At 42.2% G+C, this 25099-nt stretch overlaps 2 protein-coding genes across 6 annotated transcripts in view; both read left to right on the plus strand.

The window, feature by feature from the left end:
* The first annotated feature begins 382 nt into the window (after positions 1-382).
* TMEM229B (transmembrane protein 229B) lies at positions 383-22290 on the plus strand. 4 transcript variants are annotated; one of them, XR_005627070.1, is made up of 3 exons: positions 383-547; positions 18355-20524; positions 21719-22290. XR_005627070.1 is itself a non-coding variant. In XM_039705077.1 (3 exons), exon 3 carries the CDS (start codon positions 18381-18383, stop codon positions 18882-18884), a length of 504 nt encoding a protein of 167 aa, XP_039561011.1. In that variant the 5' UTR covers positions 409-547; positions 9966-10013; positions 18355-18380; the 3' UTR covers positions 18885-22290. The 4 variants fall into 4 exon arrangements, 2 of the variants coding, with proteins under 2 accessions (XP_039561010.1, XP_039561011.1); XR_005627071.1 differs by having other exon boundaries at positions 18355-18960; XM_039705077.1 differs by adding an exon at positions 9966-10013 and having other exon boundaries at positions 409-547; positions 18355-22290.
* RAD51B (RAD51 paralog B) overlaps positions 442-25099 on the plus strand; it is a 405359-nt gene continuing 380701 nt past the window's right edge. For both annotated transcript variants that reach the window (XM_039705072.1, XM_039705075.1), the window contains exon 1: positions 442-547. The gene's annotated coding sequence lies outside the window, so the exon portion shown is untranslated. The remainder of the gene's footprint in view (positions 548-25099) is intronic.

Below are 25099 nucleotides of genomic sequence, written 5' to 3' on the forward strand. Positions count from 1 at the left end.
GAGACATTGATGGGGAAAATAGAAGTAAAGCAATTTCTTGCAGACCCTCCAAGGGTTAACTGAGATCTTGGCTAAGATGGTAGCAGTGAACCTTTGGTCACTGACTCCAGTGAAGTTGCTCTGTGTGTTTACTGTGACTGAGATCCAGAAGGACAGTGAGAGCAGAAAGGCTCAGCCTCACCCAAGGAGAGGCAGCTGTCAGGGTGCCGCCCTGGGCAAGGGGCAGGTACAGGTGCTGTGTGGGGACTCTGAAGATGTCAGGTCTTCCAGGGCCCAATGTACTGGAGCTAAGCTATCCATACACATAGCTCGTTCTGTGTTTAAAATCTCTCTTGCATTGTGCTGTATTAAGATTAAAATGTACTTCTTTGGTTTAGGAAGGCTGTCTGGTTGCTGTATTAACTGTTGGTCGCACACACCTGGGCTTAAAACAACTGGCATCTGAAACCCCTTGGACGTGCTGGAGGCAGCCTAGTCTACCTGCGGATGTTGTGAATTAGGAGCTGGCCAAAGAGTGGGAGAGCTCCAGGATCCCTCTCCAGAAAAGGTAAGGACTGCAGGCTCAGACTGGTGGGATGCACTTGTAGACCAGAAAAACAGAGCAGTTGTCTGAGTACAGAGATGACTGCATTGTAGATGGGATCTTTGAAATTAAATATGTAGAGTGCAAAGTTATTTCCATCGGTTTAAACCTCAAGTTGTTTTCTGGAGGTGTAAGATTGCCATTTGCACACATCACCCTTGATTTCTGTCTGCTGTGAGTCACATCATTCTGATTGCTTGTAATTTATACAACCAAACTTTTCAGTATTATTATCTCTTTAAAACCTCACACTGATAGCCTTAGGCAGTTAAAACAATCAGGACAGTGGAACAGTATCTCTGAGCTAAACCGGAGCAGTAGGTAAAGAGCAGAGGGTTGCTCTCTCCTGTGAAAGCACAGGTGTGAGTTGGATGATGAGGAATCTATTCCTGGCCCAAGCAAACACTGCAGACTCTGCACTGATTCACCAGTGTGTTACTCTACTAATCTCCTTAGCTTCATCTTGCCACTCTCCTGTATGCTGTGGCAATCAGTTACACTTCTATGTAGTGCATGTAAAGTGCTATCAATTTGAAAGGGTGATTTATATCCCAGAGCAAAAGTTTATATTGATTCTGGTTAGTGGGATGGATGTTGTGGGACCAGAACAATTTCCATACCCTGCAGCATTTCTGACAGGCTCTTTGTGTCTGCAGTATGTGGCATGGTTCAGGCTACAATATTGTTTTGCCTATTGTGGATCAGCTTTCTTGGGTAGGTTATGTACAGTACTTTATTTCTAGCTGGAAACTCACTTTGAATATGTGCATGCTACATATATAAACTTCAGCTACATATATATACACGTATACATATATATATACATATACATATATATATATATATACATATATATCACGGTCATCTGTCAGTCTGTCCTGTCTCAGGTGTTTCATTACCTTCTCCTAGTTGTAGTGCCCAGGAGATCCTGTGTTGGGCTTTTCTGTTGTCCCACTCCTCTATTCTTGCTGACAGACTTCCTGATCCTCTCTGAGTCTGGGGAACAGACCCAGTCAGCTGCTGAAGGAAAGCAGTAGACTTAATTGTGGCAGTGTGGATAAGCAGGGTCAGCTCCTGCCTGGAGCTCCAGCTATGATTGTGCTGCCCATTGTGTAGCTGATTACAGGGCTTCAGTTGGTCACCAAGTGTTGTCTTTTGAGTGGCAAAGTCCAGACTAGTGCTGCAATGTTATAACAAAGCAAGTGTCAGCAGCTTCCTGAGAGGCAGCTGGTGATGGAATGAGCTTTGTATGAGTCCAGCTGTTATGGCAGTGAATGCAGCCATGAGTATTTCTGAAGAAAGCTGTGTCTGGCAAGTGCACTGGTGTGTGGCACTATTGCTGCGAGTAGAGCAAATGCTGCTTCTTGCCATCCTCAAGAACCATCTAGTGTAGTGCAGAAGTCTCCTATTACTGTTAAAACAAAAACCAAGCGCCGTATGGGCACAAGAAAACATAGATCCCTTGGCAGCAGAACAAGACTATGAATTATTCATTCCTCCAATGCCTCCTGTAGGTTCCATCCACTCAGGCAGTTCAGGATACTGTCTGTTGCAGATCTGCTTTCAAAGCCATGGGGACAAGACCCTGCAGACTGTCATTACCACTCTTGAGCTTGTCCTTCATTAAACTGGCTTGGGCATTGCTGTGACATCCTTGAGGACACAGAAATAACCTCTTATCATCCCCTGGGCTGTTGGTAGGAATACTTGTGAAACCAATGAACTTGGAACACATCTGGTAATGCCACCTTGGAATTGTCTCTGAGGTGAGGGCAATGAGTTAGGAGCAAGACGGAAGCCCTGGCTGCTCTGGCCCATTTTGCAAAAGCAAGGTGAGAGAGCCACATCTTTTGTGTAGCATTGCTTTGGTTTTTGTAAGAGACTATGTCCATTTGTTCCTAGCTCCGTCTTGCTGAGAAGCCTAAGTGTCCTCTGTTAAAAATTCCTTGAGCACAGGCAGGATTTCTCTGTTCATGCAGAGTGCTCTAGTGGAGATGAGTGTATTTAAATTGCTGTTTGGGAACATCTGTATCACATAGTTTTTCTCAACTCATTTACTAGTAGGCATTTGTCTATGTAATGGTTGTCAGCTGGCAGTTGAATTTGAGAGGCACTGAAGATTTACAGAGCTGCAGAGTCTCAATTCTCTTCCAGCTCTTCCATGAACTGCTGTGGGCTCAGGTAAGAGGTGTCCACTGTGAGAGAAGGTGTTGCTGAAGGTTTATTCAGAGGCTGTTCTTCAGCATAGAATGCACATACTTAGATGGAGAGGAGTTTTAAATACTTTCTTGCTTTTTCCTTCCCACTGGTTGGCCTGAAGATTCCTTCAGCCATTTTGCATACCCAGGCTGCGCTGTCCCTGCCATATTACAGATTCTTTAACATTTTCCCCCATTTTCCTTCCCCCATTTCCTTTCCTACTTCTCAGAGTAGCTCTTAGATATTAGGCTTTTGATGAGATGTATTTGGATTTTTAGTGTGGGAAAAGCTACCTGTAACTAGCAACAGCTGTAGAAATTATGATGATCTTAAAGTAAAATTTCAACCTTTGCATTTACAGCTGTCTTGTAATGTGCCATACTGCATTTTGAGAGCACTTCAAATGTTCCTAAAGAGCTTCTTGGAAAGGAAGGAAATGTTACTTCTGTCAAAACAAGACACTGTAGCTTGTGTTCAGAACAGTTTTCAGCTTCTCATTATGTCAGCCAGCTGGATATGCCCTAGAGTGAGTCACCTTTGGAGTTGTTCTAGTCCAGATGCTGAGGGAAACTGTGGAGGCTAAGATAAAATCCCAGACCACATTTGAAGAGTCCTCACTTAAAAAAGTGGTGGAAGCATGCTGAGGGGAATGACTGCGCCGCTGGGTTGAGAGGCTGAGTAGGTTCCACAAAGGAAGAATGGGTTGCTTCTGAAGAAGGTAAAATGTGTTTGTCATCCTATGGTCTTGACCAAAGTAAAAAGGCGATACACTGGAAGCATACCTTTTCTTTGTTTGTTTTTCATCAGTGAAAGAAGTAGACAAACAGAGCTTGGAATGGATTTGTAGTTTCCATAGTGATGTAGCTATGGAAGCTTTTGTGGGCTGAGCTTTGCCCTCACTGCAATCACACTTGAAAGCTATGAGTGTTCAGCTTTCCTGCCAGGGAAATGTAAGTATGTATCAAACATGGAACTGGCTGAAAATGCAGCTGCATTTTCATGAATTTTGCATTTGCTGTGTTGCCTGAATATGTGAATGTTTAGAAGCTCAGTTCATTTCTCCTTTTTCTGTCGTTCTGCACTGGAACAGTGCATCTGACTGTATTGATACATCAGTTCTTGCTGCGCCAGGCAGTGATAAATTGACCTCTGTCCTTTGCTTTCTGTCATCTGTATATACACACACATCCCACAACACTGGTGCCTGTGACTCCAGCCACACTCATATCAAACATGCACTGGTCAGGAAATGTATGTTTAACTCTTTTGGGGCATACTAACTGGTCAAACACCACCCTGTGAAACTTGACAGGTGAACTTCATAGACATCAACTCACTTGTCCCTGTATCTGACATTACATCATGCTTTATTTTAATGGACATTTTGAGAGTGTTTTAATAGTCAAAATACATGATCCTTGGGGAATTTTTGCCTGTGGAGAGAGCTGTTTCTGACTGTGAATGGTTGATTAATTCTGGTTTTCAGAACAAGTTGGAGGTGGAATTTTTCAGCATCTCAATGATGAGATTACCTTGAGGCAGGGGAAGGAAAATGCTTGATGTGAATGTTGCATGCACATATCAGGCAGTTATGCACATACTAGTGTTGCACACACACTTGCATTGTCCAGTCTTCGTGGTTCACAGGCATTTGTGCCTCTTCTTTTTCTTTTTTACTTGTACTGCTGCTGGATGCTTTCTTGCTGTCTCCCTGAACAAATCTTCCTTACCTTCAGCATTTGTTTTGCTTGTCTACTGAATGTAATGGGTCATCTGTTCCCTTTATAGAAAGGAATGTTAATTATTTTCAGAAGGCTAATTGGGTTGCTAATGAGAATCTCTACTGCAGAAATATTTCCTTTAATTACTCACTCTGAAGTCCTGTACAGAGAAGCTTATTGAATATGCTTTTAAATACAAATGCTTGTATCTGGCTTAAAGATGCACCTTCAGGCTCCCTGAAAGAAATATTTTGGTAAACTTGGAATCCATGTGACACAGATGACTGAGCAAATGAGACTGGTGCTAAGAGCTGTCTAGTTGTGCAGCTTTTTTGACTGCACCTTAATTGGTACTTATGCAGGTGACTGGATGCAGTTGCTCTTTGTATTTCAGTTTTCCTGATGATATTTGTCAGTATAGGTAACTATTTGTGCTACCTGCCAGCCCAGTCTATAGTTAGATGCAGCCCTCACACCAAATAGTTCAGCCTAATCAGCCAGATGGCAGTCAGAGGCACCGAGAGGTGGAGTGACGTGTCCAAGGTCACATTGCAGATCATGGCAAGCCTAGTAATAAAGCAGAGGTTTCATCAGTCCTGTGTTAGTTCACTGCACTGTTTGCCCCTTGTGCCTCTCTTAGGGCCAGCACAGTTCTTTACAAGACTTGCATCAGTTTGCAGATTGCTTCATGAGGCAGCACAGCTGCTCAACAGCCCCATTTATGTAGCCACCTTGGCACTGACTTAGGAAGGTCCTTTTGCTTCTCCATCTGAGTCCTGTCTTCCACTTGCTTCACTTCCTTGTTGTAGTGATACCAAAATCAGATAGAAAATAAACTTTCTAACACAAGTTGAAATATTAGAAAGCAGACATTCTTTACTACATTGCTGGACACTTTTAGAGGATATCTCCTCTAACTGAATGTGTGTCGTGAAACTTTACCACAGGGTATTCATTCTGTCATGATTACACATTCATTACAGTATACTTCCTAACTAATACATAAACATCACTCTCCCTAGAACTAATTTGCATTTGTCTGCCTCCTACTGGAAGACCTTTTATGATCCTGGAGGGTCATCTGAAGGATCTCTGGTTGTAGTTACTGAGTGCCCCAATATGACCTTTCCTTGAACTTTTCTTTTGGCATGCGTGTTGCTTCTTGTCACGTAACTTGCCAAAATCCCTAGTATATTCCTAATTTTTTATTTATCCACTGGTTCCAGCTACATTTATCATCCTGTGTGCATACTTTTACATTCTTTCATCCTTTCTTGCTAGTTAGTCTTTAAGTTCTATCTAGCAACTTCAGGGGAAATGAAAAATTTTGTTCTTTGTATTATCTGTCAGTCTCAATGCCTTTTAGAATTGCTTTGGGAGAGCTACTGTAGTCTAGTGGATATTTTAATTTTAGTACTCCCAGGATGAAAGTTGGAGCAGATCTCTAAGATGCCTTGCTTTTTGACTGCTGAGCCTTCATGCAGTTCTGTAGAAGAGCTTCACTTTTTTTCAGTATCTTCTAATGTCTGGTCTGCTCTTAGCCAGACTCTTGGAACTTTTTACATGCCATGGCTGTACTAGGGAAAATGTGACAGAAGGCTGCTAAATGGGGGCTGCTTCCATGCATAAGAAGATGCTCCTTACTCCTTTATATACTGGTCATTGTAAAGTCAGCAGGAGAAGGAAGGAAGATCTGTCAGTGTTGTGGATGCAGTGCAAAACTTTGCATCTTGGACTGTGCTGCAGACTGTCTAAGTGCAGGTGACTCAGAAGAGAGACTTAGACATAGGAAATACCCAAGAAAACTACTTTCAGCATGGGATGTCAAAAGTCACCCTCCATTTCTTTTTAGGCACAGACGTACACTGCTAAAACTTTTGTGTGCCACACATGCAGCACTGCCTTGGATGAGGCACATTTATTTGAAAGTTCACTGTGTGTATGTAATATTTAAGTTAATTTTGGGTATCTTTAGAGATGTGGGAACTCTCAGAGCCAGTGACAATACAGTGAAGCGAGTTGCTCCGCTGCAGTGTAATCTGGCTTCTAAGTTTGTACAAGCCTATGCAAAACAAGCACACTTGAAAATGTTAACACTTTGAAAACCTTGACATTGCTATGAACTGTTGTGCAGATAGTGCTGTTTGGTCTTTGTGTAATGTGATGGGTTTGTTGTTGCATGTATCAGGACTAGTTATATTATGGAACGATATTTAGGTTGTTTTAGCAGGAGGCAAAAACTTACATTCTTTCTCCTTTTGCATGTATCAAGACTAGTTATATTATGGAATGACATTTAGGTTGTTTTAGCAGGAGGCAAAAACTTACATTCTTTCTCCTTCTACCAAGAATCTTGCTTAGTATCTAATGATTGGCGTAGAAGTCCTGGTATGCTGCAGGTTTCTGTACATCTGAAAAAGAATGGATAGCTGACCAGTGTGTGTCTCCAGGACTGCCAATAGTGGATGCACAATACAGGCACGAAAATGACAACTCCTAAGCATCTTACATAAATATGGACAAGAAAACATATGGTGCCTCTCTGGTTCTATTTGCTATGGGTCACCTGGTGCTCTGTTTGTTAAACCGATTTTTAAGATGGTTTAAAAAGAATTTAAGATTTGGGACTTTTGAAGAGGGTTATTTTTGGTGTCCAGTGAAACCATTTTACTTAAAACTGAGGAATTCTTTTCTAATCTTAATACAAGTCAGTTCCCAACACACAGATGAGAAATGGCATCTTTGTTAAACTGGCATTTTGCCCAGAGGCATGACATGCCTATTGTTGCCCAGAAGGAAAGCGAGATAAAGAAAAAATCTTGTTTGATAAGACCTGAAATTACCCGATATAACCTAAAGTATTTCACAGAGGTGAATAAATCAGTGTTGTATATGCTTTAAGCACCTTTTGTTTGTACAAAATCCAAAATTTAGTAAAACCATGTCATGCAAATAATTAATTTGTTACAATGGTATCATGGTGTGGTAATGGTGTAACGCAGATTACTGAAGGTGAACAAACAAGTCACTGTCAGAAGCATATTTCAGTCAGTGAGAGCTCAGTGTCTGCTCAAAGGAGGGATCGGTTCCTCACTGCTTAAATAACAACTGCTAAATAACAGTGCCTCCTAAAATAACAACCAGTTGTTTAGGGTGTATCCCTAAACTTTGCTTGAGCTGGTAGAATGAAAGCTGAAAACATAAGTTGGATATTAAGGGCACCACAAATGAAGATCTGGGCAGAAAATGTGTGACCCTGGGAAAGCCTTGCCAGGGAACTCTGTGATCAGTCATTAGTGGGGCAAGACACACTTTTGTGATTCAAGGCAGCCAGCTCAGCTTCACCAAGGGCAAGTTCTGGCTGATCAACCCAGTGGCCTTCAGTGATGGAGTGATTCCATCAGTGGAAGGATGCAAGTGTCATTTATCTGGACTTCTGTAAAGCCTTTGACATGGTCTCCCACAACATCCTTCTCTCTAAATTAGCAAGACATGGATTTGTTCAGTGTCCCAATGGACGTCAAGGAACAAATGGTTTTCCTCAGGGGTCTGTGCTGGGACCCTCTGCCCTCATAAGACTCTGCTTGTAGTGATGCATCCAGTCCTGGGGTCCCCAGCACAGGAAGGACATCAGCCTGTTGGAATGAGTCCAAGGGGAAGACCACCAAGTTGATTAGAGGGGCTGGAGCACTGTGAAGGCAGGCTAAGACAGCCGGGGTGTTCAACCTGAGCAACTGAAGGTTCTGAGAGGGAAACCTTACAGCACCTTCTGTACCTAAAGAGGGTTACAAGAGAGTGAGAGAGGGAATTTTTATGAGGGCATTTAGTGATAGGCCAAGGTGTGATGGCTTTAAACTGAAAGAGAGTAAGTTCAGACTGGGTATTAGGAAGAACTTTTTTACTGTGAGGGCTGGTGAGGCACTGGAACAGGTTTCCCAGAGAATTTGTGGATGCTCCATCCCTGGAAGTGTTCAAGGCCAGGTTGGATGGAGCCCTGAGCAACCTGGTCCAGAGGAAGGTGTCTCTGTCCATGCCCAGGCTGGTTGGAACTCGGTTGATCTTTGGGGTCCCTCCCAACCCAAACTATTCTGAGATTCTCTTATTCTTGTCTCCCCTGTCTAAATAAAAAGCTGGTAGCTAGGTAAAGCCTTAGGTTACAGTTCAGTGGAAGGAAGCCAGATGAATTATCCATCCATTGAAATGCCTCTACTGCCTGTGGATAAGATTCCAGGATGGTAGATTTGCCTCCACGCTGCAGAGAATGACACAGCCACAGTTGTTTTCTTTTCTGGTTGTACTTGCCAGGCCTCCTGGGAAAATTAGTCTTTCCAGCCAGGTGCACAGTGCAATAAATGTCCTCTGACAAGCTGACAGAAATTAGTGGAAGCTCGGTACTTGACAAAAAGAGAAACAAAGTACAGGAGGTGTTAAGAATGAACTAAACCTCATAGCTGCGAAGTTGTGGTCTTAGCATTTCCTCTTACATGCTCCCATCGGGTGTAAATGGCTCTTTTAAGAGTTTCAGCTGAGGGTATCCTGTGTTTCATAGCATTCAGATACTAGGCTGCCATGAGACTTCAAAAGTAAGCCTCTTCTGGAAACCAGGTGAAGTCTGTTCAGCTCAATATTCCCTTTTCTAAGGAGAGGTGATAGGTTTTACTGAGTCAGCTGATATTGAGTGGGAGATGGAAGTGGGCCAGTAAATTACAGATACTCAGGCCAGCTTTGGGCTTGAAGCTGTTTGAAGCTGAATATCATGTTTCTGTCTCTGATCTGACCAAAGCAGTAAGATCAAAGTTACTGAAAACATAGTCTGGATGTGCAGTAGCTAATCCTTCCTGGCGTGAGCATTTTCTTGTGGAGCTTGCAATGGGGAAAGATTGTGCATCACAACCCCTGCTGGATGGAGACTCTGGGCCACCAACTCCTCCTTCTTCACACTTGTGTCTTCACATGTTCCTAAGTCACCTGCATAACCATCCCAAATACTTTTGTAAAGGGAATTCAGGGTCAGTGAAAGGTACTGCCTGGATTGTCGAGAGAAACATCTGTGCTTTTGTAAAGGAAAAAGAAACTCTGATAGTGAGAACATGAACTTTCTGCATTATGCATCAACATGAGTTATCTGTTCTGGAAAGAGCATCTTCCAGAGGCAAGTAAAAGAACAAATACATTGTTATCTTGTCTCTCTTCTGGGATGGCCAAGGATCTTGGCCAATTAGTGCCTGTGTTTCAGTCATGAGAATGTTTTGTCAGTCACTGGGAATTAAATTAATATGTACAAAGAGCTGTGTGTGTTTTGGAACATTTTCTTTTCTGAAGCATGTAAAACAGAATAAATACAAATACACAAGCAAGAAAATTGCTCTGTGTTCTACTGCAGTAGCTGTGTGCGGACTCAAATTCCAGTCCCCTGTTATCATTGTGCTTTGACCTTTTGCACCTGTACCATCTTTCTGCAGCTGAGAATGGAAAATGTCTTCTGTGCTGACTGACAGTTGAGTGAAAAGGTGAGTAGTATTTTTACATTCTTGCTGAGTTTAGGATTATAGTTAGCAGTTCATAAAGATTTTCTCTTCTAAGGTGGACACTTAATTCCTTTTTCAGATGTTAAGTATGTGGTAGTAACACATTGCATTTGCATTCCATGAGTCCTGAAGTGGATGCATGTTAGCTGCTATTCACAAGAAATGGTTTAGAATTTTTCAGAAGGCTGAATGTGTAGACTGGATCTCAGAATAAGGGGTGTATGTGAGTTGGGTCTCAACCATAAACTGATACATCTGTAAAGCAGTCTGAAGCTATGGTATTGCTTTATTTCATGATCTAGGCTTGCTGTACTATGAAAGGTAAATTCCTAGACTTCAGGCTTTTAGAATATTCTGAAGCAGCCCTGTGCACATACATACAGACTTCTGTCTTAAGGAACCCAAAGTGTTACACTTAGGTTGACTAATAAATACAGATTGAAAATTCCTTCCAGTATTGAGCAATGAATGTTTTGGTTTTATTGGGGAGACTGTTCAGTAGGACGTGGTCATTTGGACACACTGCAGTCACAACAGGAAATGTGCAAGGGTATAAACATAATATTAAATGGATCTGTTTTTCAGAGAGTCTCTGTGAAGCTGTGATAAATGATTGCTAGGTTGAAGGTACAATAAATCCAATAGTAGTGTTTGTATTGTTTGTAAAAGCTCACCTCAGCACAAAAGTGGACACAGTCAGAAGAGGCAGTTGTAAGGAAAAAGATCCATCCCCTTCAATAGAGGGGGAAAGAGGACAAATCAGCAAATAAAACTGGACAATATGTGCAGGCGTATCTATATCTTTATATATCTATACAGCTGTAGATAGAATTCAAATTTATGTATAATTTATTTTATGTATAATTTATATAGCAGGTTGATGTGCCTTTTTTAAAGTGGCTATCTGTAGTCCAGTCCAAAGTAGAGAACAGTCCAGTGTTCTATGATTTGGGAGAGAGGCAATTAGAAACTCAGAAACAGTAGGAAAAGAACCAAGGTGGCATCAGGTGTAGTCTGAGGATTCATGAGACATCCTTATGACCCAGCTCCCTGCCACTTTACTTGAATGCACAGTTTGATATGAAGGGGCCCAACTTGGAGGAGCTTATGAGTCAGGCAGTTGCCCATCAGGGAACTCTTAAGTGCTCAGACCTGGGCTGAAGTCATGGTGTGTGAACCTGTGTCACTTTTTGAAAACTGGGTTCTAGGAGCTCAGGTCTGCTATCACTGCAGAGAAAGAAGTCAACTGTCCAGGATAAGATAACGGTGAATCCAGCAACTAAGCACTCAAAACTGAAGGATGGCTGATAAAGATTTTAAGAGCAGATTGTTCCCCCTGAACATGCCATCTCCTTGAGGACAGACCTTCCATAATGCTGGCTCCCTCCTCTTCAGTGTTAATGGGAAGCTCTGCCTGCTCTCCTATAAGAGAGTCCTGGCATTCAAGTCTCTGCTTTGTACTGGGGCCACATCAGGGGCACTTGGGCTCTTGCTAGACATTTGCTTTTTTGAGAGCTGTAGTATCAGCAAATGTTGGGAACTCAGGGCAGCTTTTCTAAACAGGGAAGGGCAGCAGGTAATGCACAAGAGCCTTACAGCAACAGGCTTGGAGAAGAACATGACCTTACCTGAAGGAAGTGCTGGGGAGGTTTGGGCTCAATACTTGTAGATATCAAGTTTGGATTCAGTAATTTTTCATAGTATCTTTCAAGTCTGCTACTTGCATGACTCTTGGGGATCTTAACTTCTGTCAGGTACCAAGGAAACATTCCTATTAGTCTCTGTAAGAGCTACTGCCTTAATCTGTCCTCAAGTTGGAATGGTCACAGTGGGCTAAGGTGTGTTCACGTAATGTAACATTTCCTGCTATGTGTGCAGCAGGACATGGAAAGTTTCCACTTTCTGCACTTCTACAGGAATTCATGGGATCACCTTAGTTAGAAAGTTATTCTTTAAACAATGTCTTCATATTTTCTCTTTGTCCTCTGAGAAGTCAACCTCCCTCTACACTCCTCAAGAAATGCCTACCTTTCTCCTTTCCATTGTGAAATAGTACCTTCTGGGCAGCCCACACACAGGCATTACTGCTAAGAACTGCACTTCCCCATCCCTTTGGGTTAGGCTGGTAATTGGATTCATTTAATCTCCTTTTGGCGTCATGGTTTTTTACTGTATCCCAATTCTCTTTGGACCAGATTTGAAAGATAGACAGGGATCAGAGGCTGCCAGCAGGTACAGAGTGAACTGGGCAAAGGAACAAGAAAACAAGGAGTGGCAGGGAAATGATGTGCCTTCTATGGGAAAGGAGCTAGAGACAAAAATGAGGGGAAAATGCAGACAAGAAATAGACTATGCTTTCTTACCCCATGGTATGTGGAAGGGAGACAGTTTGCATCCTGATGGAAAAAGCAGTAAAAACAGATGACTCAGAACTGACCAAAATCCAAGGGCTCCAGATCCTTTCTGGAAGCACTGAGAGTCTGTATTTGGAGACATCTGTGGTGTGCTTTTAGCTTCATTGCAGGGCTTGATTAATCGATCTGCTGGAGCTCTTCCACATTTCAGTTCAGTTGAAATCCTATTTTCTGAGCCACAGTTAATTGAGGCTCTCAGTTACCTGAAGGATGAATATCTCCTCAGAGTTATGACTTCAGCACATAAGTACCACTAAGTCTTTACTGTATAAATCTTTAAACACTGATGAACTGATGTCTTGGGGCCAAATTTAGTACATAGTGTTCTGTACACATCTAGTGTTCTGTAAATCTTCACTTCTAATGGTGTGTGATACTTCTGTGAAAATGTTGAAGCCAGATTTGCAGCATATTCATTCAATGTTGGTTGCATGGTTGCAAAGGTATGCTTGTTAGGTGTTTACTCACAGGGAAAATGCAAAATAAGAATTACACTTAAATAGGTATTGTCCAAAAATGCACGTCAATGTTCATCAACACGTTCTTCTATCAACTAATCCTTGCTAAAGCAGAAAAGCAGATATACATCTGATTCTCCCAGTCTGAAGAAAGAACAGAATAGCTACAATGATGTGCCAATGAAAGTAATTAAAAAGTAATGAGAAACAGTTAGTTATTTTACATAAGTACTGTTGGGGTAATAAGGATCTGAGGAAGGAGGACATTAGCAGTACAGCTGTGTATGTATCTCCTTTGCACTTTTTCAAATTTAAGAGTAATTATCATATAACATAGGGTTATAGATGCCTAAGGCATTTCTTAGAAATATGAACATGCATGTTATAGAACTAAAAATATGAATTTATAAAATAATACTGTGCTGTAACTTTTTAATTTGCAGAAATAACTGGGCACTATGAGTATGAAACATGCTGCAGTAGTCCAAATTCACCTGCAGTGGATCAGTTAGCTGACAGAATTCATAGACTCAGAATTCATTAGCAGAATTGTCTCATAGAAGTTTTTGTTTGTGTTTTTCTTTTATTAGCACTTCAGAGTTAATTCAGAGTTTCTTGAGGAGGTCTCATTACACTCATCCATAGCATCTAAATAATTCTGCTGGATTAAAGGGAATAAAGACAATCTGTAAGAGACCTTTTTTTAAGCACTGTTTGGCTTGGGAGCAGAGAAATGGGCAGAAAGCCACTGGAAAGGAGAGCTTTGAAAAAAAATGAGCCAGGCAGTGCTCAAGAACTTAATCAGGCATGAATACGACATCCACTGAGGTCTCCCCTGCAGTGCTTATGTGAGACAAAGCTACCATTATTCCTTGGTCTACCATCAGTCCATCTTCTGATCATTTCCTTCTTGCCTGCCAAGCTGCATCACCTGCAAAACTGAATGTGAGTATGGAAGTGCTCCTCTTGTGCAGAGGGGTCTCACGCCAAGTGGGGCAGTCTGTAAGTCCTTTCTCCTTACTTGGCCTCGTGCATCAGTTTTATCTGTATCTTACCTCAACCTAGGTGATTATTAACATCCATTTCAGAGCTGAAATATAAAATATTAAAGTGTAATCTTGGTGTTTTCTTGCAGACATAAGTCAAAGCCCTTCCCTGATCACAGAATGGGACATACTGGGAAGGGCCATAGTGGGTCATCTGGTCCAACCTCCCTGCTCACGCAGGGTCATCCTAGAGCACATGGCACAGCATTGCATCCAGACACTTCTTGAATATCTCCAGTGAGGGAGACTCCACAGCCTCTCTGGGCAATCTGTCCAATGCTTGATCACCCACAGAGTAAAGAAATTCTTCCTCATATTCAGGTGGGACTTCAAGCCTTAATTTCTGCCCATTTTCTTTTGTCCTTGCATGGAGTTACTCTTCCCCAGGTGCAGGACGCTGCATTTGTCTTGAATTTCAGGCAGTTCTTCTCTGCTCATCTCTCCAACCTGTTGAGAACCGTCTGAAGGGCTGTGCAGCACTGGGAGGTATTGGCCACTCCTCTCACCTTTGTGTCCTCAGTGAACTTGTTGCTGCAACCACATTTCTGTAGAGAAACTCAGTCCTTTATATACTTTCCCCTGTTAGGTCTGTGCTTGTTTCCTGTAGGTGGAATGGGTTCTTGGCCCCTTCACTGCCAGCAGAGTTATGCACACAGGCAGGGCAGTCAGGGGAAGGACTGAATTTTCCTTGGAGGTCCATGTGTGGTTTCCACACCCTTGCCTTTTTTTTTTTTTTTTCCTCAGCAAGCTGGGAAAGTCCTACTAGAGAAAGAAGGAAAGATTTTGTGCTGGCCTAGGTCAGCCTTCCTAATAACTTTGTATTAGAGGAACTATTTCTATTTTAACTATTTGAAGTATCATTTGCTAATGATGGAAAGCATTTTCGAAACTTTGAATGTAGAAACTCCCTATTTTCCCCAAAATAACACAGTGTGAGTAGTTTCAATGCAAGCATGGTCATCCATGAGCAGTCTCCATGCATTGTTTGCTCTCTGCTGAGACAATTGCATAGCTGGCAGCTGTGTTTCTGATTTTCAGGAAGCTGCTGCCCACCCTATTATAAGTGCCTTAGTCATGAATGCCATTTGTTTTTCTGAGGAGACTGAATAGCTCCCATATGTTGAGAGCCTTTTGGTCAGTATTACTGTCACTCCATTAAAAGTTTTGCATCACCAAGTTCAATTATCTACTTAAGGCTTTTCACAAATCTGCATTTCTCACTGAATCCAGTCTTGGCCTTCTGTTTGGATGCTTCTCCCACTAATGTCATGCTCTTCAGCTTGATTCTTTTATCATGAATTGCTGCCCAATAGAACAACACTTTTCTCCTTTATGTCCCTCTTGAGACCTTCTTGTGCAGTATTGTTTACCAGACACCAAATAATTTGGTGTGGCTGGGAAATACAATGCTTAGGAAAAGCTGCAGTTTTAATTGTTCTGTAAATGCACAAGTGACTTGTAACCATTAAACCGTACAGTCCCCAGCTTCTGCAGTGATGTGCTGTGGCTTGTGATAGCCCCCCTGAATGTATCCTCCACTCCCTTTATGTCTTACTATGTCCTTTTTGTTTTATTTTGGATGAAATATTTTACATGAGGAGCTGTGGTTTGTTGATTTGTTTAGTGCCAAGGACAGTGGAACCAGTTATGTCTGGGCTACCACAGATTGGCATCTGACGTGTCTTCCTTGCTCCTAATCAGCAGGAAGTCTGTGAGGACTCTTGCAAGCAATTGTAAGAAGGAAGTTTCCAGCGAGGTTGGGCCCACTGGAGACACAACAGTAGAGAAGGCAAATATTGAGACAGTGCCAGTGCATTATGTTTGTCTCTTTGCAGTTGTTGTGAAAGCCACATGATTCAAAAGAACTCAACAGTGCTCTTTGCAATGGGTTAACTTGTATTGTGGATATCCAAGACCTGATCTAGATTCAGATATTAGACTTCTAGTGTAGTGACTAAATATTTTGCAAATAATTGGTGAGGGAATCCTTGGAATGAAAATGCAGGGGGAGAGGGAAGGACCCTCTGTGCATTTGATCCAACTTTGTGAATAGATTTGCAAAATTACAAGGGTGCTCCCAGCTAACACTTCAAATACATTTCATGTAAAGCTGCAGAGAGAAGTGCAAGGACTCAGGATCACAAGTGAAAAAGTTAGGCTCAGAAAAGAGAGGAAAACCATACAATCCCAACTTAGTAAAATCTTTACAATAGTTTTCTTCGCTGGGTAATGACATTACTATTACAGAAACATCACAGAATATTCTGAGGTGCAAGGGACCCACAAGGATCATCAAGTCCAGGTCTTGAGTGAATGGTCCATACAGGGATCAACCCAGAACCCTGGCATTTTTAGCATCATGCTCTAACCAATGGAGCTAATTATGTTATTATTACATTTTACTTTGTTTCAGTTATTAAACTCACCTTAACTCATGAGTTTTACTTCCCCCCTGCACCCGATTCTTCTTCCCTTCCCACTGGAGAGCAGCAAGCAAGTGGCTGTCTGGTGCTTAGTTGCTAGCTGGGTTTAAATCATGACACCTTCTTACTGCTTTCCCTGACTTCTGTACCTCTGATTTTTGACTTGTTCTTGAAATGATGTCAGAATGAAGTAATGATATGAGGATTCAGAGTCCTAAGTTTATCAACTGTGTTAGCAAACTAACCAAGTAACACTACATTGACAAACTCTCCTTGGTTTGCAGTGCCCTTATGCATCAGCTTCTTATGGTCTGTGTGGATGTACACCTCCTGCATATTTCTCATATGCCACCTCTTCTGCTGTCTTGCAGGGTTTCTTGGGATTGAATTGTTAGGAGACATGAGGCAATCTCTAGTGATTCTTTATTCTTTCACCTACAAGCTCAATATGTGCTCTTGACCTTTCTCTGTAGCATGTAATAATGGCTCAGTGTCCTGTGTAAAATGAATTTGCCAATAGAAAATGGGTTTTTGTTCAAGCACCCAAATCATATGAACTGTCAAGGCTTTGGTTGTTTGTGTGTCTGGTTAAGAGAAGTGTGAATGGATCATGGATACAGCTCTGTCCTTTTCAATTTCAATATTCCCCTATGCATATCTTCTTCATGTTTATTATTATAGTTCTGTTTTCCCTTATAGAAGTTTCTCTTATCTCCTATCAGAATATCAGTTGCATGCTAATACTTTGTTCAGAGAGGCACTGTGTATACAGGGCAGGGGAGGAACAGTCTCTTTCCAGATGGCATGGAATGACTGTACATAAAGTTAGTGCGGTCCTTTCCCTAGCACATTGTGCCATGGAACTAAGTGCAGAGCAAGTTAAATAGTGCTTGGTAAAGAGTCCAGAGAAACTCAACTTGAAAGAGTAAGTTTCTCAGAATGAAAGAGGTCAAATTCATCCTGTGGTGTAAATCTGCAAGGCTTCAGTAAAATTATGCTTATAATCACCTCATGTAGTTGACTGTAACTTGGCAGACTTGTGAATCTCTACAAAGTGTAAAAGCTAATTACGATGAAGCACCTCAGTGATAAGCAAATTGTGCCTTTTCAAAAACTCGTCACCAATTTCTTTCTGTACAGACAATTAGAGTTTGTTCCTATTTCCTATTGATCCTGAGTAATTACCTCTCTAGGCTCAGCTGTTCCTTTTTATTCTCCTCCTCTGTGCTTTTGCTGTCCTGAAGCCAAATCTGAATGGATTTCCCTGGCTCTTTTGTGCTTTATGACTTGTTATCTGGAAGTCTGACACCATAAGAAAATTATTTTACAAATGCTAGCCGTAATATGGATGAGTACTTCAACAGACAAAATTAAAGTTCAGCTGAATAAAGAGTGCAAGGTATGGTGTCTGTAAGTGTAAAATCTTTGAATTTTCTCCTCCAGTTCCCTTGCTGTAACTCTCATCAAAGCTCAGTTTTAGACTACAGTAAACATTTTGGTATCGAGGCTGTAGGCAACAATTGGAAAGGCCCAGTTTTACAATGCTGTATTCAAGTAATCTGTTCCACAGTAGAATCAGAAAAGTAAGGTATAGTGCTGTTTCTTGAAAAGAGTAAACAGGTGATGTGTACTCCTTGTGGGATGACTATATTTCTCCACTGACTTGCAACCAGTAAATTCTTTGGCAACTTGCTCCTGGCAAAGCCCTTGTACTTATCAACTCCTTCCTTATCGCCAATGTAACACCAGCAGTGTCCCATTTTTCAGGCAGAGCAGTATATGTTGTTCAGGCCCATCCTCAGTCATGGAGCCCTGTAAGGTGCCACCTTTCCCAGGACTTAAAATCTGCTGTGGTGAAAATGAGAGTCGCTTCTTTCTCAGACTTATCCATTGTTACAAGTTTGTGTGCTGCCATCTGGGGGACGAGGGCTAGTGATATCCTCATTGACTCCTCTCTCCCTCTCTCTCCCTCTTCCTTTCAGAGTGCTGCTGGGGTGAGTGCAGAAGAATGGCTGCGGCAGAACCTCTGACCGCTTTCTCACGATGGTATCTCTACGCCATCCACGGCTATTTCTGTGAGGTGATGTTCACAGCTGCCTGGGAGTTTGTGGTCAACTTCAACTGGAAGTTCCCTGGTGTTACCAGTGTGTGGGCACTCTTCATCTATGGCACCTCCATCCTCATAGTGGAGAAGATGTATCTGTATCTCAAAGACAAATGTAATATTGTAGTGCGCTGCTTCATTTACACACTGTGGACATACCTCTGGGAGTTCACCACTGGCCTCATCCTACGCCAGTTCAATGCCTGCCCATGGGACTATTCCCAGTTTGATTTTGACTTCATGGGCCTGATCACCCTGGAGTATGCCATCCCATGGTTTTGTGCTTCTTTCATCATGGAGCAGCTGGTGATCAGAAACACCCTGCGCTTACGATTTGATGAGACTGCCGAGCCCGGGGCCCCCACCGCGCCCGTTGCCTTGGCCAATGGCCACGTGAAGACGGATTGAGCAGCGACTTAGAGCCATACTTAGCAATCTGAGAGAGCCCAGATCTCTACCACTGACACTCAGCTCTGTCTCTGAGGTACTGCTCCTTGCTGTATAAGATTCATAACCCCGTTTTTCTAATGGGGATGTGCATGGGATATACCAGAAAAATTGGAACCAATAGATTTTCTATGGATTTTACTCTTTGGGCTCCAAGGACCAATATCAGTTACTTGTTAGTTAGGTCGTTTCTGATTTTAACTTATTACTGATGAAAGCAGTCCTTTTGCTTACACTTTAAAGTGGAGAAAGAAGAAAAAAGAAATGCTACAGTGGAAATGCATCCTAAAAAACCCCACCTAATCAGTGGATGGGCATGGACACGCCAGCTGAGTTAGTGATTGGCTTACTCCATTAGGCAATATTCAGGTGCTTGCTTGCAACCAATACCTCCCATGGGACCTGAGATGCTGCAGGAACAAGCAAAATCCATCTGCTGTTGAGAAGTACCTAAGACTGGCAGTCTGCTGGGGATGGTGTTCCCCTCACCAGGTCCCACTGGCCTCTCCCCAGGTTCTTTGTTGCACCATGAAATAATCTGGTGCTGGACATCTTGCTGAACTTATATGGATATTGTACTTTTTGAAATCTCAGTCCTGATACTTCTGATACTCAATAGAAATATTTTCTTTCTTCTTTCCTTCTTTTTTTTTCTTTTCTTTTTTTTCCTAAAAAGGCCTTTTTTTGCCAAGTGAATTTTACCACAACCTGTGCTATCTGAATCTTGGCAAAAGGCACAATAAATAGTGCAAGTCTTCCCATCTCCTTTGTCCCCCCAAAGCAGATCTTGCTGCAGATTCCAGCTCCCATCTCAGCCATGCAAACCTTGTAGAGACTATACAGCCCACAAGACTTTTCTGCCTTCCTTTCCAGGGATTCCTCTGTTTCTGGTGATATTGATGACTTAGTCTGGCTGCAGCCCATTGTATTTAAAAGTCAAAACCTTCATGTGGCTAACCCAGGATTTGGTCCTCTGGCACTGACTCCATGTTCCTTCATCACTGGAAAACAACAAGAAAAACAACAAAAAACAAAACATCTGTCTCTGAAAAGCATGCACTTCATCATGCTCTGCCTGAATGAGGCTTTGAGTTAGGGCGCAAGAGCAGCAGTAGAGAGGTGGAGCAGGAGGGACTGCTGTGGCTTCACTGTAGACCTACCTCCACCAGGGACAGTTTGAAATTTAACCTATTGGGAACACTTACGGAGAACAAGGACAGTTGTGGTGCAGGGAAGGTGTTTGATAGTGGCAGCCACAAGTTTGTAATTCACTCTCTTAAGTCTTGACCTTTGAAGTTAGCAAGAAACGGAGAGCTTCCAGCTGTCAGATGTTTCACTCCTGAACTGATTTATGAGGAAGGTTTGCCAGAGTTGTCCCATAAGGCCAGATTAATTTTTCTTGTTCTTCCACCACAGTCAGCAGAGCTGTACCAGGGATAATTTGGCTTGAAATGCAAATCTGTTGTAGGATTCCACTCTTATTTTGGAAATAGTTGGGCCATTTCTGTGTATGTCCCTTGTCTCTGGTAGGGGATGCTCAGCTATGAACCTGCTCGTGCCCTGGTGCAGCCGTTCCTGAGAGGAAAAGCACTGATGGCCCTGTGAGTAGAATTGTTTCTTGGTTCTGCTCTTACAGGGCAATATTAATCCTTCTTTGTATTACACAGAGAGCAATTATTTTATTCCTTCCCTTCCCCTTTTCATATGGCATCCATTGCTGGCAATGGACACATGAAAACAGTGGTGGCAAAGAGTTAATCAAATCTGCCCTGGATATGCAATGTATCCCAAATCATTGAGAATACTTAGGTGGGTATTTAGAGTTCCCTTTTTACAGTTCATTAAATTAAAAAAGAACAAACACTGAACAGATAGTTCTTTTGATGCTGTGATGCCAGTGTTATGAAATCAGAGGAACAGTATGTAGTTTATCAGCCTTGTTGGTCTCAGGAGTATAGACCCAGGCAAAATAGTCATCTGAAACTGTACATGGAGGAAAAAAAAAACAGCTTTGTGTGGGGGATAATGTAGATGAGCTCTACTGGAGCAGAACAAGAATTGCAAGGTGCAGGTCAGAGTTGGGATCCCATCATTTTGGCCCTGGTTATGTCATGATCATCAAATGCAGTGTCTAAAGCTGGGTTGTCCTCTCACAGCATAGCTTAAAATGTGGTGTTGTGCTGCCTCCTACACTACCCCCACATCATGTAAAACCCTCAGCTTTACAGAAAGATCCTTAGGATCCCTGCTTTCTCCTTAGCTATTACAAAACTCTTTGGAAAGGTTAAAAGGAGTTAGCAATGTGGTGTGGAGGACTGGCTGTCTGCAGAGCTAACCTGGTGTGCAACAGCAGTTGTGTCTGTTATTGTCTGTACTTAAGAAGGTCCCATATAAATGACACTTTGTGTTTTGCTGAGTGATGTAATATTTAACTGCTCAAAATATGGAGGGTTTCCCAGCAGCATCCTAGAGCATTGTTCTTGCTGCCTGTGTCATTGAAACAGCTGTTGTAGTCTGCTTTCCACTGGTGTCTGATGTGTACCGCCCAGCTATTGCATCTTCATAGAGTGGTAATTTATACCCAGAAGTGCACTTTACTTGCAGCTTGCACACCAGAAACAGAAAAGGACCTGGCAAATTCTTAAATAATTTAATTGTGTATAATACCACATACCTAATGCAGCAGGATTAGCCAGACTTCTCCTTTCTGAGCAATGTGGCTGCTGTCAAAGCTTTGTCTTTTCTGCAAAATCTCCCTTTTTAATACATGTGATGCTTCTTATAACATCTTGCAGAACTGCCCAGAGCACGTCACCAGGATCTCAGTGGCAGCTCAGTGAGAGCTCAGGAGCTGGACTGAAGTTGAAGAGACATTTACATTAAGAAGGAAAAAAACGCACAAGGCCTAACATTTGTTTGTATGTGTATCTTCCTCAGTAGATTAAAGTTGCCTGTTTTGAGTTCACCAGCAATAAAAAACCATTGTGATTTATCTACCTTGTCCTAACTGCAGCAAAGAGAAAGTGACCCTGATCTCTGCCTTTCTTTTCCAGGGGGTGGTGGGATATGGGCTTCCCTGTTTTCCAGTTTTGCATCTGTTTTCTTATTTGTCTCATGTACCCTAAAGGATCTCAAAGTGTGTGATAAATACAGAGTCTGGTGTCCGTCACACAAGAGGCAGTTCAAGCATTACTGTGGTATCTGTTCATACTCCAAAGATCTTGCCAGAGGGGAATGTTTGATCTACAGCAGGACCAGATGGCATTTTGGTCTTTTGTGTTATAATTGATAGAAATGTGTACATACGTACCAGGAACATTGCGCCTTTGGTCTGAGTGCATTTTGTAATTAAAGCAGAGTAATCCAATCAAGATTTTGCTTGACTAGTCCTGTGACTATAAAAGGTAAAAAAAGACTGCAGGGCTTTAGCTGCTTTGAGAATTAGGAAGCAGGTGACTGACGTCCTGAGTTTAGCATAGCTCTGCTGCTGACTGGTTTTCTAAAACCTGCAGAGAAAGAAAGGGGATTTCTTCACTCAGGGAAACTTCTGCCCTTTCTGTAAATAAAACATGAGCCACAACTAAGATGTGAACTGAAACTAAATGTTTTTTCTATTTTAATTTAGCCTAGGCCCTGACTACATGCAATTCAAGGGGGAGGCTTGCAGACCTGAGCTCTTTTCCTCCACTTCTGCCTGCAAAGTGCAGCTGAACCACCTGAGGGGCAGAATACTCTCTTCCCCTTCCTTCCTCCACACTGGCAGCTACCAAATCCCTCTGTGGTCCATCCCGTTGTAGAAGGAAATGTTTCTTACATGGCCTCTTACCAAACCAGGAGCTGTTAGTAATGTGTATTACCTTACCCAACTGCTTTGGCACCTAAAGACCACTTTGGGCCACAGAGCAGGTGAGAAAGATGAGCATTGTCCTTGTTTGGCAAATGGCCTCCCTTTGAATCAGTCTTCTCTTACTCCTCCTGGAGTGTCCTGAGCCAGCTGCTGGGGAAGGGACATTCCTTTCCTTCCATCTTCTGTCCCAGAGCAAGCTCTGCAGCTGCTCAGGGGCCTTGGCACCACTCAAGGTTTTATGCTAACACAGGTCTGTCTCCGCTTGGGCATGGCAACTTTAAGAGCTGTAAGTGTCTGAACTTCAGGCTCATCACAAGCAAGGCTTCCACAGACCTCATAGTGAATTTCTACCATGTGGAGTAGCTTATATCTTCTTGGATGGCAAGTTTTGCCCCATCAAGGGTTTGGCCACTGGTCACTGCTTTGTGAACAAGAGGGGAAGTTACAGAAGAAGGTGGTGCCCACAGCACCTGCTCTCATTTTGGCCCCTGGGCAAGTAGCACAGATGTGGAAGGAAAAGATGCTGTTTTGACAGAAGGCATAGGCAGGGGCTGGGGATGCACTGGTTAGTTTGTGTCCAAAGGCACCACATCTTCAAATATATAGTTGTGCTTTCCCACTGAAATCTTCGCTACTTGTGGAAACACAAATGTTTGCGTGCCCCAAAGTGTATGATTGCTTGAACTTACTCTGAACTAGGAGTGTTCAAAATATCCAGTCCTCTTTCTCTCTAGGCAATTCCCAACTTACAACTTTGTGGAAAAATATGTCACCTTGGGATGTGCAAGCTAATGCACATTAAGCCAATATAAGTCCTAAAAGCCATATAGTGTTGTTCTCCATCCTGCTGAGTTAATCATGCTGAGAAGCAGAATAGACACACCTCAGAGTGTGCTGCCATTTGGCTATACCACTTCAGGACCTGAAATAGTAGCAACGCCTACTCAGGAATTAATTTCGCCTTATAAAATGTACTCTTAATTCCATGCTTAAGAGGGAGAAAGAGATCCTATATAAGCTTCATCACTGCTTCTTATTTGTGCTCTTACTTGTTTAAAATTTCAGCTGTTTAATTGAGACCCTGAAGACCAAATGTGGAAGGTGACTTTTTACAGACCAACTCTGGAGCAGGTCGGTATCATCATCACACAACTGCACTCTGCAGTGCAGTTCCAGTCCGCAGCCAGGATGGGCTTCCACCATACAAGGACTTTGATGAGTAGAGAGGGTGATAAAAACACTGCTGATAACGGTGGCAGAGCAAGGACTGATGGTGACACTCCCAAATCTTCAAGAGTTAGGTTGAAAGAATCTCTTCATATTCTCTGTATCTGGTACTTCTCATAGGTCTAAAGCAGATTGGCAGTTTTTATTCTAAGAGATGCAGACCGTTTCTTTGACTCCTTACTCTGGAGTCTGGGCAGCTCACTCCTACTGTAGGCACTGAATTTTCTGATATGAATGGCCTTCATTAGTTTCTCAGAAAATAGCAATTTTTAAATGGTAATCCCAAATGTCTGACGTCAGTTTGTATTTATGCTTTAGTCAATTTAGGAGCTAAAGACCCTGAAGTACCTGGTGATGCTGTTTGTTTATACTGTTGTTTGGCATGTGATCCTGCTTTAATGCTATAATGCAGAAGAAAGAGGAGGAAGTACAAGCAATTTTCTCTTTAATAAAAATACATAAACATGCAGTTGGGACAATATTTATTAAATAGGTGAGATATGCATATGTATAGAGATGTCTGGCCTTTCAAATATGGGGCACTTTCCAGTGAAGAATGTTGCTTTCCACTGTAGTTAATCACCTTTGCAACATTTCTAAATTGCTATTTCAGTGTGGTTCTTTACCTTAGTATTTTGAGAATGAGAGTAAAAGTATTTTCACATTTCATTGAAGGTTCTTTGAAGTGCTTTTCACAAACTAATTAAATAGAAGAATTACTGAAATGGTTCAGAATTAACCCCAAATAGCACTGATCAAGAGCTAATGAAAATGTCCTGACAGTTCCCAAAAGGTCATTTCAGAAAGAGAAAAAAGAGTTTAACACTACCTCTTAACCAAGTTTCCAGATTTGTGGAGTGAGTTAATAACATTCCAACAAAGTTGGGAAACTGGGGAAGTGCTACCTGGTTTCCACCATGTGATGCTGTTCCAGAAATGGTTGTGCTTATTATGACATTGCTCTGTCTGCTCAAGTAGGGACTGTTGGAGCCGATAGGCAGCCCAGTATCCTGTATGAAATAGGACTGATTCCCTCTGTCTGCTACATAATCCCATCTCCATCAGTAGAGTACTTTTGGGTAAATATTGCTAGGGGCAACAA

Source organism: Passer montanus, unplaced genomic scaffold, assembly GCF_014805655.1.
Source record: "Passer montanus isolate IOZ18808 unplaced genomic scaffold, ASM1480565v1 scaffold18, whole genome shotgun sequence".
Taxonomy (NCBI): domain Eukaryota; kingdom Metazoa; phylum Chordata; class Aves; order Passeriformes; family Passeridae; genus Passer; species Passer montanus.